The sequence below is a fragment of the Eptesicus fuscus genome, chromosome 24, assembly GCF_027574615.1.
Source record: "Eptesicus fuscus isolate TK198812 chromosome 24, DD_ASM_mEF_20220401, whole genome shotgun sequence".
Lineage (NCBI taxonomy): Eukaryota > Metazoa > Chordata > Mammalia > Chiroptera > Vespertilionidae > Eptesicus > Eptesicus fuscus.
This window is the reverse complement of record NC_072496.1, coordinates 6,595,194-6,613,339: the sequence shown is the minus strand read 5'-3', so window position 1 is coordinate 6,613,339 and position 18,146 is coordinate 6,595,194. Positions and strand designations below refer to the sequence as shown.

General features: G+C 36.5%; 1 protein-coding gene across 3 annotated transcripts in view; it reads right to left on the bottom strand.

Moving 5' to 3' along the window:
• Positions 1-18,146, bottom strand: part of WDR26 (WD repeat domain 26) — a 36,325-nt gene that overhangs the window by 16,753 nt on the left and 1,426 nt on the right. Inside the window, exons 2-7 of one of the 3 annotated variants that reach the window (XM_008149801.3) lie at positions 16,864-16,963; positions 16,659-16,763; positions 11,007-11,143; positions 7,414-7,511; positions 5,811-5,967; positions 2,350-2,488 (exon numbers count right to left, since the gene is read on the bottom strand). In XM_008149801.3, the coding sequence (XP_008148023.1) occupies positions 2,350-2,488; positions 5,811-5,967; positions 7,414-7,511; positions 11,007-11,143; positions 16,659-16,763; positions 16,864-16,963 (736 nt within the window). The remainder of the gene's footprint in view (positions 1-2,349; positions 2,489-5,810; positions 5,968-7,413; positions 7,512-11,006; positions 11,144-16,658; positions 16,764-16,863; positions 16,964-18,146) is intronic. The other 2 variants (XM_054713146.1, XM_008149802.3) reach the window with 2 other exon arrangements.

The window sequence follows — 18,146 nt, the reverse complement described above, 5'->3', positions numbered from 1 at the left end:
CCTGTGTGCAAAAAGATCACCAATTTTCTCACAAGTGTTTCAAATAGTATTGGACATAACAAAATACCATCATACCAAACTAAACCCACAACTTCTCAGATTGGAATGTAAGCATTAACTCTACATTTCCCAACTAATCTGGCCACAAAAGCCCTTCACACGTAACATCTATTAGCATTCTGCACAACCAGAATTCTGACAAAAGCACTCTGGGAAGTACTGGCAAGGAAGTCTAAATTCTTTAGCAAAGTATACAAGTGCCTCTTCATCTGGCCGCTCCTGAATTCATTAACCTCACTTCCTAGTCTGCGAAACCTCTTCCCCCAAACTGCCCAAATGCTCTGCCATGTTTTCTTTCATCCAAGGGCCAGTTGTAACTAGCTTTGCCTACATAATTATTTACTCCTTCTTCACCTGAGACTTACATGTCTTACTTTCCAAACAAAAGTGGCTCTTACACACTGCTGCTAGAAAAAAGCAGAACAGTTTTGATATTGTTGCTCTCTTTTCAGACATCTGAGAATAACTGCCGATTGAACACAAAACTCTTAAGAGTAGTATTCAAAGGCCATGGTTAGAAACTATTTTCCTACCCTTATTTCCCACTCTTTGCCTTACTCATACTATTCTCATATTTGGGGGTGAGGAAACATTCCCCTTTCTAGAATGCCCTGTTCCTGTCTCTCCCTGTGTTATGCACAGCAAGGCGCACATGAGGGACTCTCCCTGTGAAGCTCCTGTGCTCTCCTAAGACTTTATGTATATTGTGTGATGCTTATTTCAGTGCTAATTTCCTTTCCTAAACTCTAGATCCCTGAGACCTCCAAGGAGTCAATCAGGAATAGAAGTGGGGATCCTTGAACATAAATGAGAGGAAAAGCACATCTTCATTTTTAAGAACCATGGGCTAAAATTCAGTATTTCCTTCAATCTTGAATGTAGGTAATTAACAAGGTATAGTGTTAGTTATTATATTAGGCATATTAGTACACTGTTAATAATAAAAATCTTAAATATTTTCATATCATTATAGTTGTTGCAGAAATCTCAAAATACTACTTATGCTCATCCCTACTTCAAAATTTTGGTAGTTATTAGATCTGCTATTATAATTTGTTATTCAAATGTTAATAAACAAGCAATGTATTATTATACTGTATCTGTTTTTGTACTATTTTGATAACTATGTTTCACTATAATTGGGTTTCCTTAGTAATTAATATGTAATATATACTTGGGCTTTCTATGTGTTTTGGTTTATGTATTTAAAAACACTGTTCTGCAGAGGGGTTGACGGGGTCATCAGAATGACAGAGGAGTACATGGCACAACAAAAAGTGAAGAACACCTGCTTTAAGGCAAAGACTAGCTCTTACTTACTTTCTTCATTCATAGTATATTACAGATACACAAGTTTGATGTATGTCCTCAAATTTGAATCTCTTTTTTAAAAAATATTTCCTTCTATGGATCCTTTTCTCTATTTTTCAACATCGGAGTCCAAGGTCTTTATCCTGGGCTAATATATTCTAATTCTAAATTTTTTAAAAAAGATCATTCACTTTATGATTTTAGGTGAAGGACTGCTAACCAAATACATTTCCTTAACCTATCGAGAGCCATGAATTTCTTTGATTGCTTGATAAATGTCCAAGTGGCTGAAAGAAATGGAAATACTTATTTCAACAAATCTGTAGGTCACCTGGTTACACACAATGACAAATCTGATTTTAAAACTTAGAATTTTAAATCCAGAATACAATACTGCTCATATGTATCACTGGGAATAAAAAGGTGTGTGTGTGTGTGTGTGTGTGTGTGTGTGTGTTTAACAGAAGTTCCACAAATTATACAAAACAATGAAATATTTCAAAAGGCAAAATGGTGATGAGTCTTTTCTAACTTGTGACAGAAGGGCATTGTATTAGTCCATAAATCAAGTATTAACTAAGATAAAAATGACATTAAGAGCAGGTCTGGAATAAAAACATTCCTGGATTTGAGTCTAACTCTTTCATTTACTAGCTGTGAGAGCCTGGGCATTTAGCTTCTGTATGAGTTTTCTCATTTAAAGAAAGGAGATGTTTGTATCTCAGAGAGTTATTCAGAGGAGTAAATTAAACAATGCACACACAGACTTAGTACAATCACTCGCATATCACACTCAACAATTTTGATAATTTTTATACCCATAATCTAGACAACACAGAAAGAGGTAAGACATGACAGAGATGACAAAAGAGGTTCTTGCAAAATATTATCTGTATGTGCATACATTAAAAATGTGTACTCATTTAGATTTAAAATGATCTCTCTTTGCAATCTAAACACTCCTACTAGAGTACATACCGGATCAACTTGCCATATGATAACTGTTGTATCTTTTGATCCTGTTGCTAGTTTAGTGCCATCGTTAGAGAATTTACAGAACCACACTTCATTACAATGCTCCGTAAGGATCTGCTGAGTATAACATGGGAACTGCCTCCTGAAACAAAGAAGTCCACAAATCATTATTCTTTCAAAACAAATTAATCACAATGACAAAGGTTAAACAACTGATAAAACTTCTTTGGAGATCAAAAACTTAAAAAATAAGATATGAAAGCATTTGTAAACCTTAACAATCAAGTTTACATTGATTTGTCAAATAAAGACGGAATACATTAGTTAAGACAATCTTAGGGGAAATCAGTAACCCAAAATTTGGTTCAATTTACAATTTATTCTTTTTAAGAGACATCTAAAATCAGAGTAGCAAAATATTTCTAAAAAGGACTGATGCACAATCAAAATTATAGGGCACAGAGCTAAACCCCAAGGACAGATGAAGTCAGGGGAACAAATATAGTAACAAAAACCTGATTAAAACTAGACAGAGAAAAGTAACACAGTAAAGCAGACCAAAGAGTAACCCCAAACTCCCCTATGCGCTCATTTTGAAGCATCAGCAAGTTAAAAACGCACCTGGAAAGCTGTTGAATATTCTGCTGAAATGCTCCCAAGATTCTCACCCACAGGAAAAAGATAAAACCCCTCAAAACAAAGACCTGTTGTGGGCTTGCTCTATAGCAGCGGTCGCCCACTGGTGGTCCGCGAGGTCCAAAAGGTTGGCGACCGCTGCTCTACAGCACACCCATGCCCCTTCCTGGGCATGAACTTTTTACTTCCTCCTAAACGCTAAGGGTTCCAGAGCCTTGCCATCAGGGGAGCAGTGGGCAGTGGCAGCTCATCCCGGGCAAATCCCTTGGTCCTGCCTCCAAGGCCCCCTTTTCTGTGACTTCCACGTGAGCTCACAGCAGCTCGGCCATGGCTCACGTCTTTCCTACAAGGTTTCTAGGGAGCCAATGCAGAGCGCCGCCTCGGCTCCCCTGTTGTTTCTTCTTCCCTAAGCCCCCCCTTTGTCTCCCTGCTCCCAGCTTTAACACACACTCTCACAATAAACAAACATTACAGGGCACCACTCATCCAGTCTGACAATCAGTTACATTTGAATGTCATTAAAATGGTAAATTGTCATTTTTTTCATTGTTACTTAACCTTTTAAAAGACTAATAGCCCCCTGTTTTTTAAAAAGACTAATTTTGGATGTAATCAAGTGATAGTTTATCTACGTATTCAAGTAAATTTAAAATTTAAGATGGTGTTAAAAATATCAGTACCTTCCCAAATAAAACTGAATAAAATGTAGCATTTTAATCAAACTGAACCCTAGCATTTTAAGTTTCTATAAAATATTACATAATACTTTACTTAAAAATTAGTATTTGTAAAGCAATCTGTGGAGACATCCTTCCATTGGTTGCTGCTGAAAAAAAACCCACCAAGTCATTAAAAAACACACAACCCTATTCTTTACTGGTCAAACTTAACAAAAAATATGTATATATTAACTGTGAAAAATGTAAATAATGTACAATCTAATGAAAACTATTAAGTGCTGATTAGGATATTTTTAAAAGTTATAATTTAGCCCTAGCCAGTGTGGCTCAGTGGATAGAGCATCGGCATGCGGACCAAAGGGTCCCGGGTTCGATTCTGGTCAAGGGCACATACCTTGGTTGCAGACTCCTCCCCAGCCCTGGCCCTGGTCGGGACTCATGCAGGAGGCAACCAATCGATGTGTTTCTCCCACATCGATGTTTCTCTTTCCCTCTCTCTTCCACTCTCTCCAAAAGATCAATAGAAAAATATCCGTGGGTGAAGATTATAAAAAAAGAAAAAAGTTATAATTTACTTAATCATAATCAATTTTCTACTCTCCAGAGAGAAGAGCTGGTATTTCATTTCAATGCTAAGATTTAGCTTGTGAAAATAGTTTTCTAGTTTCAATGCTAAAATATAGTTTCTTAAAAGGAGTAAAGCAGATAAGAAACATCGACTTTTCTTTTGAAGACCAAATATCTTCTATCATTTACTTTCAAAGATATTGGTATAGAAGTTAAAACACTTAGGAAAAATGTAGGTCACACTCTCATAGATTTCAGTTTCCCAACAGGAAGGCAATCTCTTAACCTACTGACACCTTTGAATCATGAAGTCTGCCATAAATACCTTTCAGTGCATTCCACCAACAATGAACTCAAGAACCAAAAAAAAGATTTGGGTTCACAACTGCCTTAATTTTCAAACCGGTCTCAAATTCCCTAAAGGAGCTATGAAATAAGAAACCATATAGTCTTTTAATCTATTATCTCCTCCGACCTCTACTCAATTTAAATGAAAGACTTACCAAGTCAAAGAATAATGTTCAAGAGTAAAAAGAGATAAAGGAAAAGAATCTTTAATTATTTTCTTTTAGAACATTTAAGACATGCACCAAGTAATTACCTAGTACTTTAAGATAAATAACACTTGAAATTTAAGGCCAGTAGCACAAATAAATTATTATTTTTTATTGCAACTAGGGAGAATGAGGTGAGAACTCACCTACATGTGAAAGTAGCTTATGCATACCTAAAAAATTAGCGTAAATCACAGTGCATGCGTGTAATTTTGAGAGTTACTCCGAAGTTCCTCAGTTTTCCAAAGCCCTCACCCTTATGTATTTCTGTCCTTCCTAGCCATGCTCCTTCCAGCAGTTCTTCGAAGTTGTCTGGAGAAGAGACTGACCACATTACTGCCGCTGTTCCTATTTGGTCCCCCAGACCCCCATCATCTCCTTCCTGGAGTTTGAAAGATTTCACAATTTTTTTTTTCAGAACCTTAAAAATTAAAAGCTATGTTTTCATTTTGGAGTTTACTAAAATAGTAGGGACAGTTATATTCAAAACACTCCTAACATCAAAAGTGAAGCCTGAATTCTTACAAGTTAAACAATGTATATAGGTAGGTATAAAAACAAAACCCACACCAGAAAGTTAACACTGCTAGTCTAACCATTTTTAGCAGAACTTGCATTAGGAAAAAGTATTTTGGGGCAGGAAATAATTTGGGCCAAAGTTAAAATAGCCATAATGTCCAGAACAAGAGCCACTAAGTGGTCTCTGGCATCCAGGGACACCAAGCACTGGGCCCTGGCATTCTTACCTAATGTCCCTTACCCGTCCCTAAAAAAATGGCCAGAGAAAGAAATGACCACCCATGGTTTCCAGCTTCAGTTCTCCAGGGTGGCTTGCTATACATCAACATATACACAGTTTTCTTACTTTTCAACTTCAGTAGCTCTAGCTTTACTTATGAACAGATGCTAAATCAGACATGAATTGTTTTATAGCTATAGGACAAAACTAAAAAGGGAAACATCTTATTCAAGTTCAAATTGAGCCTGTAAAATGTCAGCATACTTCAGAATTTAAATTTCCTCTTACCTGCTACAAACATGATCTATAAGCAGAGACACAGAATCTAGATTATTATCAAGTTTGGTATTGTGATATAGGCACCGATCCCTCTGTAGTTCTACCGCCTGCCGCAGGAGAGTCTGTAAACGCCGTGGGGGAAGCATCACCGATGGTGGTAAATACGCTTTAAATAGGAGACATTTTTAAAAAGAGAAATAAATATTAAAAAACAAAACAGGATAAACTTTTACATAAGACAGTTACTTTATAATATTGTTCTTAAATAGAGCAGTTTTGGGCGATGTAACATGAGCTTTATGAATATCTATTTGTCTGCAGATGTGTTGCCACTAGAATGGAAGATACCTGAACAGGAGGGCTTTAATATGTGGATCTTCTAAACAACAACAAAATCAATAAAAAAAGAAAAAGACGGCCTGGCAGGTGTGACTCAGCGGTTGATAGTCCACCTATGAACCAGGAGGTCATGGTTCAATTCCTGGTCAGGGCACATGCCCAGGTTATAGGCTCGATTCTCAATAGGGGGTGTGCAGGAGGCACCTGATCAATGATTCTCATCATTGATGTTTCTATCACTCTTTCCCTCTCCCTTCCTCTCTGAAATCAATATAAATACTTAAAAATTAAGTAAAAAAATAAAAGAAAAAGGTGGTAACAATGAAAACAAAATAAACATGATGTGTGAGAGGGAGACTATGCATCACTAAAAGTGTAAGAAAAAATTCCAGTTAACAAAGAACAAGTCAAAATCCTGGAACAAGCCAAATTCTAGTTGCTTCTAATGTCAATGAAAATTCAAAAAATAACTGGTGTCTAGATACTGATATCAATCTATTCTGATCCTTAATGTCTTATACCTCCCAGTCACATGGTTTTCTGATTCTTAGGATCTCTGTTCTCAGATCAACATGAAATATAAAGAGTAACATGACTTAAGCACAGAGGGAAAGATCTATATATATATAAAAGCCTAAGTGACCATCGCAACCGAATGGATGACCGAACAGGCTGTGTGGGGATTGGGCCTAAACTGGCAGTCGGACACCCCCTGAGGGGTCCCGGATTGGAGAGGGTGCAGGCTGGGCTGAAGGCCCCCAACCTCCCATGCATGAATTTAGTGCACCAGGCATCTAGTTGTTTATATAAAGATGTGGCAAAAATGAAACTCCTACCCTAAATTGGAAGCCACAGAACATAGTTGAGGGGAGGGTGAAACAATTTACAGAAGAAATCTGGGCCTTATCATTGAACACACAATATTTACAACACTCATGGTTTACAGCTGTGGTTTATATATATTTTTTGCCCAACCACAGCACTTTTCCCACAAACAAAATCTTATGGGGAGCATCGCTACATAAAACAAAAGAAAGGGGAACTGCCTGGGACCAGCACCCTCTCACTGTCTGCAGAGGGAAGCTTCTTAAGACTCATGGCAGAGTTGGAAAGCTCTGGTTTACAGGGTTCTCTTGATGGACCTCCCTACAACCTTTCCCTAAATAACCATTCAATAAGAGTGTGTCTAGACACAAGCCCTCCTAATTGACTCACAATACCCATTTCTACTCTAAGAACAAATACAGAGACACCAAAAAATTAAGACTCTCACTTTGAAGTTTGTCCAACAGCTTCGATCGGGAAGCTGTTCCTTTGCCTTCCCATTCTGCTTTTGCACGTAGGTCTTCTGCATGGCTACACATCAGATACCTGAAAATACGACAGGGAAAGAACCAAATAGCAAGTCCTTTTCTCTGGATTAAAAATAATTGAAAAATACTGATTCTGCTCAAGATAGCTAATTTTTACTAAGAAACATTTATCAAGAAAAACTTAAGTGGACCCAATTCATTAATACAACCTGGCATCTGGATATAATTTAAAAAAATGTAATATAAAAGAAGTAGCTTAACACATGTTTTTATAATATATATTATCTATGAACATATTCTTATATATACTGTAATTGTTATCTATATATAGCTCTTATTGTGTGCCAGGCTCTAAGCATTCAACATCTATTATTACTTCATTTAATGCTCATAACAATCCTGTATGAAGTATGCCGTATTATTCTAATTTTATAAATGAGGAATTGAAGACAAAGAGCTTAAGTCACAGACTTAGGGTCAAGTTAAGAGGCAAAGTAGGAATATGAATCCAGACACTCTAGCTGCAGAACTTGCTCTTAACCACCATGCTAACTTAACAGCTTCTCACTAGTAATACAAAAGAAAACCTTAAAAGTTAATACTAAGTTAATTAAACAAAACAACATACCTTTAAGAGATTATCAAAAACGTCACTCAAGAAATGGTATAATTGGACAACCATCCTTGTGTCATCCTGTGAAAGGTACTGCGATCCCCAAGCAGGAAGTTTGGGAACTGCTTTATTCCTCACTATCTGTGCCGAAGGAGGCATAAACGCTAAAGTTCATGGACTCTGGAGAATACATGAGGGCCCCCTGCTGGAAGTGTGACCCTGACCTGGTTCTGCCTCTTCTCAGAAGAACGGGCTTTAAAAGCAAAAGAAGTGAAGGCATTATTTAAACATGGAGATTAGACCTGGCAATAACTCTCCTGCTATTTGTTGTCTGTTCTCAGACAAATCTGTTCTTCTCACTTGTAAAGAGGGGATGAAACAAGGCAGTAAGGATTAAATGAGATGGAGTATGAGCATATGAAGTACTCGGTCCACTACCTGGTATTCACACAGAGCTTAATATATGATAATGTAAGTACCAGAAACCTCTCAGTTAACCCGAGTATCACCTCCTCCTTTTCTTAACTGCATAAAGCATATTGCACTTAGCATTTAAATCAATTAATAGCCTTTCACCCAACAACAGAACTACTTCTTCTCTTGCTATTTAGTATTCAGTGCCTTAGCTGATGAGAATTTAATTTTTTAAAAATTGTATGAGTAATTAAATTTAAGCTGGATATTGCAAAAATTTGGTTTCTAAAATATCCTTTTGGGAGTAAAATTTATTATCAATAATTCTGAGAAAATCATTTACTTTTTAAATTTTGTAAAAATAACCTACAACAGTTTCTGCACCTTTTTGAAAATATTACACCTTAAGGTTTCAAAGGAAGTCACACGGCATAACTGAAAACACTGGACTGAGTTCTGACGTCAGCTCCACATCTTGTCACCGCCGGGCCATTTCCTTCTGTGCAATAGTCTAGGGACCAACCTGATGAAGCTCACTGCAGAAGAAAACCGCTACGACTAAACTTAGGCACTACTGCCAGAGCAGAAAAGGAAGTCCACCATGTGAATGGCACTTGGGTGACACAGAAATCAGACACCTCTGAAAGAGGTAATCCGAATAAAGTAATGTGTCAGCTACAATACTGAAATATCCAGCAGAACTGACTATTTCAAGATGCAGTAGTGGGTCAAGACCAATGATTCTGGAAATCAGTCAAACCAGGTTTTGAATCTTGGCTGACTTACTAGCTGTATCTTGGGCTGCTTACTTCACCGCTCTGAGGCTTAGATTCCTTATCTGCAAAAACCCTAAAATGAACCCTGTACATCTTAGGGCCTACCTTTTTGAAAGCTCATTATGTGTGAGATATTGCTCTAGATCAGGGGTGGGGAACCCTTTTCCTGCCCAGGGCCATTTGGATATTTGTAACATCGTTCGCTTAATATAAATTTATGTTGCTATGAAAAAAGCTCTCAGATTCATTGAATTTCGAGTCCCACCTGCGGTTGCATGGCCAGACCAAGTGATTTCACGGGCCTTATATGGCTTGAGGGCTGGACACTCCCCACCCTGTTCTAGATGCAGGGGCTGTATCATGTTATGAAAAATGCTATAAAGAAAAAAAAAGTAAAAGCAGAGTGATGTGACAGAGAATGCCTGGTGGTGGTCTCAGGAGCGGATATTTGGGTTGGGACCTGAGCCAACTCTGCAGAGATTAGGGAAGAGCATTTAGGATAAAGTGAACAGGCAGGATAAATGCCTTAACGTTAGTGTCACTACAGCAATGAGTAAGGAAACGGATGGCAGGGAAGGATCAGGGCGCTTGTCGGCTTGGGCAGAGTTTCTGCATTTTAAGCATGCTAGAAAGCCAGTGGACAGTTTTAAGAAAAGGAGAGAAATGGGTTAATACATGTTTTGCTTATGTGTTTCTGTGGCTGCTGTGTGGAATATGCACTGTTAAGGGAGGGAGAGGCGCTTATGGCTTAACTAGGGTAGAAATTGTGGAGGTGAGAGAAATGGACAAATCTGGGATGTTTTAGAGTTAGGCCCTTTCCTGTCTTCTTTCCCCCACCCTCCCAGGGCATTATCTTTGCCTTTCTCTCTCCTAAGTTCCAAGGGCCTTTTCTGCCTCTATAACTTGTTTCCTCAGCTTATGCAGCCCAGCTGGTTCACTTCTACCACCTCTAGAATTTTCTAAACGAACTTTCTCTTGTAATTTGAAAAATAAAAAGGATGAGGCTTAAGTTTTTTGTCTGAACAAGTGGGTAAAAGGTCTTACCACTTACTGAAATGAGGAACAGGTCAGTGAGAGTGAAGTGGGTGGATGGGCAACTGGAATCAAGAGTTTTGTTTTGAACAGTTAACTGAGGCACCTATTAGCCAAGCGGAAACTGTCCAGTAGGCTATCAGGTATGTACGCTGGGAGTTCAGATGAAAGGTGAATTTAAGAGCCCCCGGCACATCGATGGTATGCGAAGGCATGGTACAAAATGAGGGTACCTTGGAAGAGTGTTCAGACAGAACAGAAAGGAGGTCCAGAACCAAGCCTTTGGGTACTCTAACTTTTAAAGGATTGACATGAAAATAAAATGAGATTGTACATATGAAGTGCTTAGCAAGGACCTGGTACATGATAAGTATACATTAAGAGAATATATGCATTAATTCTGGAAACTTCAATGGATAAACCATTTCCAACTTATGAAATACTTTCACATTTAGTTTTTTGTAGAAGATTCTGAAATGGCCTTTCACCAGCAATACGTATTTCTCCTTCCGTTTACCCACTTAAATATTTCTCTGTTCTAATATGGAGTACATCTATAAGTGAATCTATCAGGCTAGTGTTACCTAAATTCTTTACCTAAGAATTTAGCAATATTCAGATCTTGGAAAAATGTTAAAGAGATGTAACTTTGAAAGCTGACCTTGATAAAAGTTACAGCCCTCCATCAACCTGGAGTCTAAGAACGAGGCTTCCTTACCCACTGAGAACATGAATGCGCTCTGTATTGTATTTCAGTGGCGTCAATTCACAGCGTAGAACTTGAAGGGCCTCCAGGACCTTGCCATCCTCCAGGTATTCCAGGTACTTCTGCTGCAGCAGCAAAAACTTCATCCTCTGACATGACAGAAAGCAGCAGTCAGGGGAAAAAAGTTGATGGAAGGTTCAGAAAATGTTTGTGCCTAAACAGAACAGTAGAAACCATTCTACTACGCCCTTTGACAATAACTTTTTAAAAAGCTTTAATATGACTCAAAATATTTGGGTTTAATGGAGTCACAGTATATTTATTAAATGTGACTCTGCTCAATTCCATGTCTTAACACAACAGTTTTGAATAATCTCAAATTAGATATGATCATTAACGACATCAAAACAAATAAGAATTCTGCCCTCAAAACATTCACCTAGAATTTTATTTCTTCTATAAAAATTTAGAACTATTTACAGTATTCTAAATTTTCTTTCTAAAAAAAGCCTGGGGCTTTTATAATGGGCAGTGGGAACATTTTAGGGAACAGGTTTTGGAAAAAACACAAAAAATTCCATTAATGAAGGGATTACTTAACACAATGTGAAAGAAGGACTAAGTAGACCAGAAAGCAGAACTAGAGACATGAGGCAGAAGTTGCAAAGTGTCAGATTTTGGTTGATCAAAAGTAAGGAGAGCTGCCCAGCAAATGGACTAAAGGTTGGTGCGCCAAGTACTGAGTTTCCTACGACTGAAGTGGACAAGCATAAGCCTGATGGGACTCACTCTAAAGACAATAAAGGTTCAACGCCAAGGTTTTAAAGAAGATTCAATATTTGTCTTTGCGGGTTGGAAACAGTCTAATCACTGATACACTTAACTATGAAGCACAGACAATTATCTGCTTTCCCCTTAAAGGATAAACCATTTCCAACTTATGAAATACTTTCACATTTAGGTGTTGTTTTTTTCTGAAATGTGCTGGGCTTTAGTATTTTCTAATGTTCCTTTACTATATTATTTTAACTTAAAGTGATGGAAAGTAACTTGAAAAATCTTAGCAGCTTTTTGCTAGAGAAAAGAGAGATTTATGAATAGCAAGTTTGGAATTTCTTCTAAACCTTAAACCTAATTAAGGACACTGCTTAGAGGGACTTTCATTATATCTGCACTGGTGGAGCTTGCAAGCTAACTGATGTACATAGAGAACTTTGTTAGTAGAAGGAAATGTTAGTTATATTTAGAGAATCCAAGAAATAGTGGTAAAAATCTCAAATCCACTTACTTAGAAAGCATTTAATGCTTACTTTAAACACATTAAAATATACTTCTCTCAAAAAATGGTTTGAAGAAATTATCATTTATATATGGAATTAAAAGTATCATATAACTGCTCTTCAACATTTTCTATTAGGGAATATTTAGAAGAAAGGCATAACCTACCAGCTGATAAAAATGACTTCTAGAGAAAATAAACCAAAACAAACCCTCTCATATAAATTAGGCATACATTTAAATACATCTTTTATAAGATACATTGCTTATGCTTGGTAATAATCTAATCTTAAAACTATAGCTAAAGAACAATAGGAAAAATTTCCAACTATGAGATAAGCTCCTATAACTATAGGAAAATTACACTTACCAAATTTTACACAAAGTTACACTGACTGAGCGTTTCAGAAACAGATTAGTTTCTAAGATGCTCTAAAAAGTGTTGCTGTAAATGCAACCAGAAATTTACTTTTATATACCCAATTAAAAAATAATGTGAAATCCATCAGGTGACAAAAAACAAAAACAGAAGACTAAATAAAACAAAACAATCTAAAAATCAAAATATATTTGAGGTTAATTCTGGATATTCTCACCATTTTATCCTTTTAAAAAAATTTCAACTCTTTATGAAGTGAAGAGTTCATATATTTCCATTTATCAGTATACTGGTAAAAGTTTCGTATCACATAGTGTTTTTGATTCAAATTGGAGAATATTTTGTTACAGAATTTTTAAATTTAAATGCCACATGAAGCTGGCCAGCATTTGCATTTCATTAAATTTCTTAACAATTGGGAATTTGGGGAAAACTTTTTTTAATTCAGGGCAAATTATTTATTTATTTATTTATTTATTTTTTATTTATTTATTTATTGGGTATCAATCATTAGGTCCTACGCACACCCCCTCTCCCATTCCAATGTGTGTAGGGACAGTGTCCCAAGTGCTATTTTCCCCTTATTTTCCCACCAAGATCCTGCTAGAACATGTTATTCTCTTTCTATGGGGCAGAGGCAAAGGAGGAGAGAAGAGGAAGGCAAGAGAAGCCAATATAAACACGATTTTCTGTATACAGGGAATGCTATAAAAGCAGTGCAAGAACATTTCTCTGAGTCATTTTATCCAGATTAAGACAAAGAATATCCTGAAGCTGGTAGCAAATCTTGGTGGTGCACATGGCAGAGAACATGCTGCTGACCAAGCACAGACAGAGACGTGGTTGAGAGAGGAAACACTTATTCTACTTAAAATCAAGTATGTGATGCACATAAGGATGGCGAGTAAAACTGAATTTCACTTCCCAAAATTTAAGGCACAAAAATGCAATATAGTTTCAAGAAAATAAATATCTTTCAAAAATGATGTTAAATTATTTACTAAAAATGTTTTTTAAAAAAGGCAAAACTCAAGTTTGCTGAAACGTGGGGTCAGGGCTTTACTCCTGGTTTTATAAAAGCCCACGAGCTTCTTAAATGAAGAAGGAAAGAAGCAAATGAAGAGAAAGTGCACTCTCCTTTGTTTCCCCAACTCCTAATTTTTTACATTATTTCTGGTGTCTGGTGCAGCATCTTTGGGTCCAGCAGTGTTTCTTTCTTTTGCTATCTAATATAAACTTGAAATTGATAAATGAATAGGACAGCTTAAAAGATAGTTTCACATGGTAAATCTGGCTGTTGCCTACCCAATATTTGTATTGGTTTATCCTTTCCTCCCATATAATTACATTGAACTCAATGTGGGGAAAAAAAAGAACTCAAAAGTTACGATATACAGGAAGTCTGTTTATCAAGAACAGCCTCTTAGCCAACTTAGTAGTGGTTCTGACTAACTCTGGAACAAGGTTTTAACCAAGTTATATCAATTAAATGACTCAGAGGAAAGGGGAAATGAATTATATTTAAACCATGGCTCTCAAAACTCCTCCCTATTTGACTTTAAAATAAACTATTTCATTTTTGCACATTAATATTTGAATGGTTTTGTTAAGCATATTTCTATTATATTGAAAAATAAAGAATCAAACATATTTTTAGACATACACAAGTTTTTTTGTTATTGACCTCAAATACCCACCCAATTCCTCAGACATGGCTAAGCATATTTGAACCCAAACTAAAAATATGTTGATTCATGAGCTCAGCTTCTAGAAAATCCAGAGCAAATTCTGCTATTTCTAGTATTACTTGACTGGAAACCATTTAAAAATATGGGGGTAGGGAAAGGGAGGTGCAACGGGGAAAGTGATTAGGTCAATAAAAACATTCAGGTTTAAAAAGTAAAATACAATTTTATTCTAGACTAAGTCATCAAGTGTGTCTGGCTATACAGTTAAATTAGTTATGTTTATTACTACAAACTCATGCTTACATTAGATTATATTCTGGAGAAGGAGGGGGAGAGGAGTCAACCTAAACATACGTAGAAAGGTGAAAAAAAAATGCTGAACTGCATTTTTAAAAGCAATTGATTCATCAATGCTTAAAGTAAGATAAAAACTGGAACCCCTTTCTTTGTATAAATACCTAAACAGTTTGATGGCGTGAGGCTCAGCCAGAGATTTAATCTTCATCTTTTATTAGATCCTAGAATGTTCTATAGACTGAACAGGCTGTAAAAAGAAAGGATTCCTCCTTATTATCTACAACTACCTTTATTCAGTTAACATGTTGCTTCTAATGAAGGTTTCTAATGAGATACAGTAATAATCTAAATCCAATACAAAAGTCTCAAATTACTATAAAAACATAAAAAGAGGAAGTGAGCCTATTCAAATTTTTACTACTAAATTACAGATATAATTTGGGTGAAGCTTAAAAAAGGAAAACAGTCCTCCAAGAAATCACATCCTTATTTTAAAACAGTCCATGGGCAAGTTCGTTACTGTCACCATAGAAGCAGTGCTAGCTTGTCTGATGGGAAAAGAACCCCAATTCTTATTTTGGCTTTAAATGCCTTGATTTTATTTTAGCATCACCTTCCATTCCATCAGAGCTAACAATTTATGAAAAGCTGGCCAGTTAAAATATGCTTAGGTGTTTTTCTTTTTAAAACTCCAAACACACTAATTGGGGAAAATTTAGTCATTGGAAAATTTGTAATCCTCTTGAATATAGATGTTTGTTTATTTTAACTTCTGTGTTTTCATTTTAAAAACTGACCATGGAATTGATTATTCCATGAGTTAATTAATTATCAACCATCTGATTCAATAACAGCAAGTTAAAATTTTTAGTATTTTAAATACTTAATAAGAGAAGAAAAAAAATAATACAAAGATAATCAATTTAAATGAACCAGTATTTGTTCATATTTGTTTGCACCTTTAATTCACCTGAAGGCCATTCTCTAGGATTATATAATTGTATAAAATCACATTAAGAATTTGAAAACTTTTGTAATTAAGATTTGTTTTTAAAACCCAAAAAACAAAAACAGGAGACTCTGTTAGGTTTATAGACAAAGGCAGAAAGATCAATGTTTGACCCAACTTAAAAAAAAAACAAAAGTAACACTCATTTACTAATATTTAACAAACAGCTGGTTTCCTTACTTCACTTCCTATTCACCCTTGTCCCTCCCCCACCAGACAGGAAACTGCTTCTGACAACAAATCAATCAGCTAGAAGTAAAAAAGCCAGCAGGAAGAGGCCAAGCAGCTGATTCTTCATGGTTTCCAATCACAAGCACTGAGAAAAAATGGTATTCCCTCCTCTCTCGGCAATATCTACTGAAGAATTAAAGCCTATCAGTATAAAAGATTCATTAAGATTTATGAAAGAGGCTAACAAGTAAACTACTAAATTGATCTTGTTGGGGAAATAAGGCCAGTTAGCAGAATCCAATGGTCAAATACACATACAAACCCTCCACCAGAGTCATACACATTATAAAAACTTTGACACTGTCAATTCACACAACTGGAATGCAAGAATGGAAAATGGTGAGCACACCAATAGAGTTGGTTTGAATGAACTATAATTATAATTGCCAAAGATGAAAAAAAATTAGTGTCAGCTACTTAAGGCCTATATACACCCAAATACATTCTTTACCAGCACATTCAGTATTTCAAATAATATAAAAGTACAATTTATCCTTGATTCTAGAAGTATAGAACTCCCATGAAACAGCACTAAAAGCATGATCTTTCAATATAATTTTGTATTGAGCTTAATTTGTAAATTAGGTTCAAAAGACATACTTATTAAAAATACAGAGCTCAAACTTCAACACATCATAAACACTCATCTTAGTTTACAAATTTAGTTATATGAAATTTAATTCTTTTTAGGCCTTATCTTTTACAAGAGGCAGAAGCCTAGAGTTATCAATAACCTATTAAAATAAGCATAAATGTGAAACTAAGAACAAAAGTGTATTTACCACAATTATTCCCAACAACGTTTGAGAGATTTCAAGTGCGCCTCTTACCACAATAGCATGAGGAGAATGCACTAAAGGCTTTAGTTCATTCAGGTCATTTTCTGCCTGCAAAAATTGGTATAAGAGAAAAACAGAAATGTCACAACATGCACGTCAAATACATAATTTTAGCAGCAGTCACACAGCTCTATAGGCCCTACTTTACCTTATCCCAGTCTCCTTCCATGACATGATTTCGGAATTTGGTAGCAGAAGGATGTTCTAAACGACATCCTGACTCTTGCATGAGGAGATCAACAGTCTGGCTGCAGGAGAGATACAGTGTAAAAACGACCTGACCACGTTCAGGGTTTACTCTTCCAAACAAACTAATGTCTATGAAAACAGTTGCAAAAGTTCTTAAACTGATCTCATGAAGAAAAAAGAAATAAAGAGCTTTCATGTGCTTGGCTAAACCAACTTGATTTTTAAACTGCCACCTTCATTTATATGTAGTTAAGTTAAAAACCTTCCTGAAACTAGAATCAAAGTAAGTTCTTCCTACTTCTGCCATTTAATGCCTCAGAAGTTTAAACGAAGTATAAAATTCCTAAAAACATGTTGTGACCAATTGGTTAACTAAGTGGAACACACACACACCAGGATCTACCTACTAAGCCTGTTCCATTTCATAAGATAGAACATGTTAGCTCCATACAAGGTGATAGCCATGGCTTGCCATTAGGGGAGAGTCTTACATCCAGATACCACGTTTGCATAGAAATTCTAGTAGGTCAGTCTTTAAAATGGAAATAAATCCAGCATCAAAAATCATCCCCTTTCTCTCTATACTAAAAATAGCAAATTTACTATGGTGTAGGTTCCAAACAGTCACGAGTTATTTCCTCCTGCTGCTGTCAGCTTGCTTCTGGTCTCAGTAAGACGTTAGCATTTACAAAACCTCTTTTCATACCAATTCCTTTTCCTTCTGGCAAAAAAGTGAAATCTTCCTATATTTCTCTTTGAAAGCATAAAAGACTCATCAGAAGTGGCTTAGATATTTTGACACCTAGGAATCTTCATCAGTCTTACATGTTTATGTTCCAATGTTTTCTTATTCAGCCCCATTTATTTTTCAGCTAAACAGTGCAATCAACCATCTGCCCGAGAATCAAAATCCTTGTGTCACCTTAAAAAAGTGCTCTTTTCCCCTCCCCCAGAAGGAATCTGTGACCCCAACACCACAACATGGGCTAGCATCGGAGCTTATTTTAATCGACGCCGGGGAGCTAGGAAATGCAGTGGCATGTTTTCCCCCTTAGCCTGCCTCTGCCTGTGCCTCTGCATGGGGCTCCTCAGCACTCCCCCCCCCCCCCCCATTCCACCCCTTAGTTTTTCTTTGTGTACACAAAACGGTGGTTTGGGGCCAAGGTCGCTGTCTCCCTTCACCCTACTTCAGGTACAGAAGGCCACCTCGATTGTACTGGAAAATAAATGATTCACCAGATC